The sequence below is a fragment of the Sprattus sprattus genome (assembly GCF_963457725.1).
Source record: "Sprattus sprattus genome assembly, chromosome: 2".
NCBI lineage: Eukaryota > Metazoa > Chordata > Actinopteri > Clupeiformes > Clupeidae > Sprattus > Sprattus sprattus.
Genome location: NC_137921.1, coordinates 17461129 through 17467661, shown reverse-complemented (window position 1 = coordinate 17467661; position 6533 = coordinate 17461129). Strand labels below are relative to the sequence as shown.

At 43.6% G+C, this 6533-nt stretch overlaps 1 protein-coding gene across 1 annotated transcript in view; it reads right to left on the bottom strand.

The window, feature by feature from the left end:
- Positions 1 to 5559: 5559 nt before the first annotated feature.
- LOC308381227 (serotriflin-like) overlaps positions 5560 to 6533 on the bottom strand; it is a gene marked incomplete at both ends in the record, with an annotated part of 5595 nt that continues 4621 nt past the window's right edge. The window contains 2 exons of the mRNA XM_080858747.1: positions 5560 to 5687; positions 6158 to 6240. Coding sequence (XP_080714873.1) covers positions 5560 to 5687; positions 6158 to 6240 — 211 coding nt within the window. The remainder of the gene's footprint in view (positions 5688 to 6157; positions 6241 to 6533) is intronic.

The following is a 6533-nucleotide window of genomic DNA, read 5'->3' as shown; positions in this document are numbered from 1 at the left end:
ATTCAAGCTTTTGTGCTTGTAGGTGAGTGCGCTGGTATATTTTGTGTGGATAATAGTAACAGTCGCGCGTGTGTGTGTGTGTGTGTGTGTGTGTGTGTGTGTGTGTGTGTGTGTGTGTGTGTGTGTGTGTGTGTGTGTGTGTGTGTGTGTGTGTGTGTGTGTGTGTGTGTGTGTGTGTGTGTGTGTGTGTGTGTGTGTGTGTGTGTGTGTGTGTGTGTGTGTGTGTGTGTGTGTGTGTGTGTGTGTGTGACCTGTAGTTGACCATGCCGCTCCTCTGTGAGCCATGTGGATCTGGTTCCTGGCACTATAATAGCAACCAGACCTGAGAGGGGGATGAGAAAGTGAGAGAGGAACGAGAAGGAGAGAGGGATGAGAAAGTGAGAGAGAACAAGAAGGAGAGTGGGATGCGAAAGAGGAATGCCTCACTAGTTTTTATGGAGCCGCCGGGCCTGGGCAACGTCTGTGTCAAATTACCAGAAACTCTCTCTCTCTCTCTCCGATAAGCAGACGCAAAGGCCCATCGGAGATTATTTATTGTCAGGGGTGGGGGAGCCATACTGAAAAGAGAAAGAGAGAGAGAGACAGAGAGAGGGAGAGATTGCTTGTACTGGGAATCAGAGGCATTCATAGAGAAAATAACTCACTCTCATGCGATAGTTGGAATGGCTGGAACTCTCACGCCTTTAGCATGCCGTTTTTGACATGCGTGTCTCTGGGCCTCCCATCAGTCTCTTGTGTGTAGTGGTAATGAAGGGGGTTGTTGCACTCTCTTTCAACCCTCCACTCCCTGTTTCTCTTGCCTTCTCACTTTGTCTGTCCCTTTGGTCACGTCTTAGTCAGCTTGAGTAGTAGACTTCAGTCACGGGTACTTTAGTTGACTGTGTGCTCTGACACAGCGGGTCACAATACAAAAAGCTCTTCTTAACAAACAAATCACATTCACTGACCAGTGCTGGCCAAGTCGGAGATACAGCTTCTAGAACATTCTTTAAGAAGTTGACATAATCATTCCTGCAGTGTTGTTTCCTCCTTCAGTTAGTGAGCTTCTTGCTCCGTGTAATGTTTAGACCCCCTCCCACTGCAGACATTTCCTTTGCAGCTGATCAGGGATTGGTGCTGCGACGCATTAGAGCAACATGCGTCTGGCACAGGGGAGTGGGTGTGAGTGGCATACACCCCTGCAAACCCCTCATGCCTGGCATAGGAAGGGGTACGTGAGGGGGGTGTAGGCCCAGTGAAGGAGGCTGAGGTCAGAGATCAAACTAAACTAGAAAATGCATTTCCTGAAGGAAATACCAGTGCATGAAATGCAAAAGTTAGGAAAGGAAGAAGAAAAGAAAGAAGAGTGAAAGAAGGAAAGAAGAAAGGAAAGAAGAGTGGAAGAAGGAAAGAAGAGTGAAGAAAGGAGAGAAGAGAGGAAGAAGGAAAGAAGAGTGAAAGAAGGAAAGAAGAACAGAAAGAAGAGTGAGGAAAGGAAAGAAGAGTGGAAGAAGAAAAGAAAGAAGAGTGAAAGAAGGAAATCATAGTTGAAGAAGGAAAGAAGAGTGAAAGAAGGAAAGAAGTAAGGAGAGTGAAGAAAGGAAAGAAAAGTGAAAGAAGGAAAGAAGAGTGGAAGAAGGAAAGAAGAGTGAACAAGAGTGAAAGAGAAAAAGAGAGTGAAAATATTGAAAAAAGGAGATAAAAATGGAGTGAAGAAGAGAGATTGAGTGTGAGAGAAAGTAGACTGAGAGGGATAGAGAGAAAGATGGAGAGATGGAGAGAGAAAAAAGTAGAGAATGGAAGGTGTCTTAATGTTCCTAGTTACAGTTAAATTGAGAGGGACAGAGAAAAGGTTCCTTGGATTCGGCGCAGGTGTCAGTGGAGCACAGGTGCAAGCCAGTTTAAAGACCCTATTATGATGTCATAATGGCCCAATGTAAGTCAAGGGGAAAATTTAGATTCGTTTTTATTTAATATCTTAAAAAGTATAAAGTTTAAAAGTGAAAAATACATAGCATAAGTGTCCTTTACAAGACCTACGCGACAACGTTTGAATGAAGTTTCTACGTTAAACGGTTCGGGCTGAATTAATCGCAGAAAAAGGTAAGAAGAAGAAGAAGAAGAAAATGCCTAGTAATAACAATACAGGGCATTTCATGCACTGTAATAAGGGCCAGGAGCAGCCTGATGGGGGCGAACAGGCCAAGGGAAACTTGTGCAGTATGGGGAACACTATGGGCACACACACACACACACACACACACACACACACACACAAACAAATAAAGGGCAAACATACACCCAGTCAAGAGCATATATCGGTTCAGGGTCACATACACACCAACATACCACCAACACACATACACACAATACATGGAAACTGCCATCTTATGCATGGAAAACAAACACACAAGTGCAGATGTAGATTCATGCAAGTAAACACACACACACATACACACACAAACACATTTCCACACGTGTTAATGCACACACGTGCATGAAAACAGACACGCACACACACACAAATGCTTGCACACACACACACACACACCCCTCGATAAGATGGATAGCTTTCCACAGATGTTGTGTCCCAAGGCCCCTTAGTTTCCTGAACTCTTATCGCTGGAAGTGACCTGTCATTTGTTGACCTATGGTGTTCTGAAGAGTCCACTTAACACTGAACTTATGTGATATATACATTTTATTTATATGTATGTAGTTTTCTAAAGCCTACCTACACATGTTAGGCTGTGGGTTTTGTTGGCCTGTCACACCCAGTGAATGAGAGGAAGCTCCCAGCTTTGTTGCCGCACCTACGATGACATCATAAAGGTCAGGGTGGAACGCCGCCATGGCGACAACTCAAGATCGCTAGAAAAGTTTGTTGTCAATACTTGTACTGTAAGCGTCAGAGAGGCAAACTTGTGTGGCACATGAAAGCAAGGTTCTTGGTTCTAGGTGTTTGTGACCCATGTATGTGGCTAAAAGATAATTTTATCACAGATTATTTAATGAACTCTTGCATAGGACTGTAAACCCTCACAAGCTTGTTTTTAGTGGTTCAATGTGGCCTTGGGTGTTTTTCTGTCTATTGCCTACTTTAGGAATAGGGAACCATTCATAAACTATGGTCATGCAAGGATCTGAGCCAAACAACATTTAAAATCTGGCAGAAGAAGTGACTGGAAAGGAAATAAGAAAGAGGGTATCTGAGAGTGTGTAAGAGACACATTTAAAACTGCTATAAAATATACTGTTATAAAGTGACTTTTGCTACAGATTAATTTCAGAAGTTCATTACATAATAGCCCACACTCCCTTATTATTCTTGACCAAGTTGGTACAGTGAATAACACAACCTTAGTTTAATTTCCAGTGTAATGCCAGTTGCAAAATATGTGCGCTAAATACATCACTTAATCAATTTATCTTGTCCCAAAGTACGTTTCTAAACATACGGCATACCCTGACTTTGCCGCGTCATGTAGGCTTTGACAGAGGGCCGCAGGGCGTGCCCTTGAAGTAGCCTTAGCACCTCACTACTCAACACAGCGGGGGACACAACCGTTCTTTTCACCCTCTCCACTGTCAAACACCATGTTCCCTAATGCTACAAAATGGAAATGAACCATAAGGAAAGCCGATACATGGAAAAACCATTCCGGCCTGATAATATTCAAACTTTTCATACAGAATCAAATTCCATAGCAATAATGCACTAATTATAGTCCCGGGTGCCATCAAATAATCCACCCACCCCAACTGCCAGTGTTCTGAAGGTTGACTTTCTTCATAACAAAACACAGTACTACCCATGATCCTCTGCTCGTCTCTCTGCGGGGCCAACTGTCGAGGCAAGCTGCCAGGGGGCGATAAGGCCCACAGGATGGCACAGTGGGGCTTATCGGGTGCCTCCCTGCCCCAGTGTCCACTCCTATCACGATGCCCCCTCAAGCTCAGGAAAGCCTCGACTGACCCCTTATCTGTCCCTCGCTGGAGAAGCACTGGTGCCCAGTCTATAGCTTCTCTGTCTCTCGCTCTCTCTGGGTGTCCTGGGCTATTTTGAGTCCTAATTGTAGCTCTCCTTCCATGGCCAATGGATTTCTCCTATCCTCTTGATAAAAGAGTCTCTCCCAGTGAAAGAGTAATTGAAACATATGAATACACCTGACTACCCTCAGAACTACTATCACCATCTCTAAGAAAGCCATTTCACACATTCTCTTGATAGGAATTTCCATTGAGGTGAAAATATTCTAAATTCTGTTGCTAGATGTCACTACATTAGGCCTTAACGATGTTTAATTGATAATGTAGTCTCATCAGTTATTATGTTAGACCTCATGAAATTCATTTAATCCCAAAAAAAGTAAACCCTAAGTAGCCTGGAGGGGTAGGAGAGTATGGTATTTAACCTGAGAAAACCAGATCCAGACAGAAATAACATCAGGGCTGCACAGAACAGAGAGATGGTTGTGTTTCCCGTAGCGCAGATGTGGTCTGGGGGAAAAGACAGAGAGAGGGGCTCCTCAGACATACACATCCTGACGTCGGGGCCACATCATGGCGGGATGGGCTAGACCCCCATGGAGGGCCAGGCCACCGGGGCCACAGCATGGCGGGATGGGCTAGACTCCCCTGGAGACACAGGTGTCTGTGGCCCCACAGAGGGGCTTTGAGGGCTTTGGGGGAACTACAGAGAGGGGTCGCAGGGTCAGACAAGTGGGGTTGGAGGGCATTTAGGGGGGTTGAGAGAGTTTTAGCTGAGTCTTCAGGCAATGGGTAGGCCAAAAAGTAGTTGTGTTTGTTTCTGTAAAACTACTTTATTTTTTTTTTTACTTTTAGCTGAAATAAAGACCAGACCAGGGTTGAAATAATATAAGCAAGTTTAAAATCTAGAGAGTAAAGCACAATCGCAGCGCATTGACAGGAAATAAGGAAGCAGTAAATAGATGTTTATCGCTTGCGGCAGGTCTGTTAGACAGGGTGTGTTTTCACACATGGGAGTCTACTACAGGCCTGTTGTTCATTGTCTTAATGCAAGTTATGAGTTGTATTGTGAAACAGAATGTCATTTTCTCCATCAGGAAGGTATTCAACAAGCATCCTGAGGCCCCAGGTACTTCCTTGCACAATTATCGAGGAGTTACTCTGAGAACGAGCGCTGACGGAAGGAAAGACACGTTGCAGAACTTGCTTTGTCCCTGTTGGACAAAGCTGTGTTACTGGATTTAATAAACCACTAAAACAGCCTGTTTTATAACATTTATGTCAAAATAAAGAAGGAATGAATGTATGGTATGTTCAATAAAGTTGATTAAATAACTTTAAATAACTGCATTTCTGTACTCCTTTATGTAGATGTAAATGATGGAGAAGGTGTCCGTGTTCTAGTATTGGAATCTCTTCGTATTCATTTTCATCTAACACAGATCTGACCACTTAACCATTTTAGGAACATTTACTTTTTAAAATAAGGAACAGCCAGACACAGTGATGCTCCGTTGATCAGCTATTTAACTTTTTCTGATTGGACAAATGTGAGACAGCCTCAGGTTAACTCGTAGTCAGGATAGATGCTCAGACGATCTGATTGGTGCATTTACAGGAAGCGGGACACCAGGAAGCCACATCTTTATTGCTGCAGCCCCACTCCTTCTTCAGCTCAGGGCAGTTGCTATACTGGTCCACGTAGGGACAGGGGTTAGCTAGAGGTGGATAGAGGGACAGGGAGGATGTGTTAAAAGCAGGAGAGTCCACAAAGAGACAAGAATAAGTGGCATGTGGTGAGATGTGATGACTGCAGGTAGGTGGGTCGAGATGGGAAGTACATGTGTAGTCAGAGAAAGAGGTAGAGCAAAGACAAAGAGAGCAGATAGATAAACAGATAAAGAAAGACAGAACATGAAATGTGAGGGTGAGAGATGCTGCCACAGCCACAGTGAGGAAGAGAGAGAGAGAGAGAGAGAGAGAGAGAGAGAGAGAGAGAGAGAGAGAGAGAGAGAGAGAAAGAGACCAGAAAAAATTGAGAGTAAGATACTGTGATAGAAGACATCAATGAGAGAGAGGGAGAAGGAGAGAAAGAGAGAGGACAGTAGACAGGGGCACCAAATAGGATGCCAGATGTCTGAGAGGAAGATGAATGGATACGATCCATGTCTCTACAAATGAGACTTACTGCACAGCTTGTTCTCACAGGCTTTTGGACAGTCTCCACAAGAAGGGCCAGCCTTGTAGGGGTGGGTCAGCTGAGAGTTCCCCCTACAGGCCAATATAAGACATGACACACAATCATATAAAGTTCATACCATATCATATTCAGTTCTTAACTTCATACATTAAATTATGATTATAATTTCTATATGATTTGTATATAATCCGATACTCCTATACTTCACATCCCTGACTTTTCTTGTGCACATGTACACTCCAATAGATGTTATTTTCTCAAACACTGAACACCCGAGTGAAAACATGCATGAGAATGTACTATCTGAGAAATGTTAAGTAAATTATGTGATCAAATATAAATGGAAAACAATGCGGATATTGGA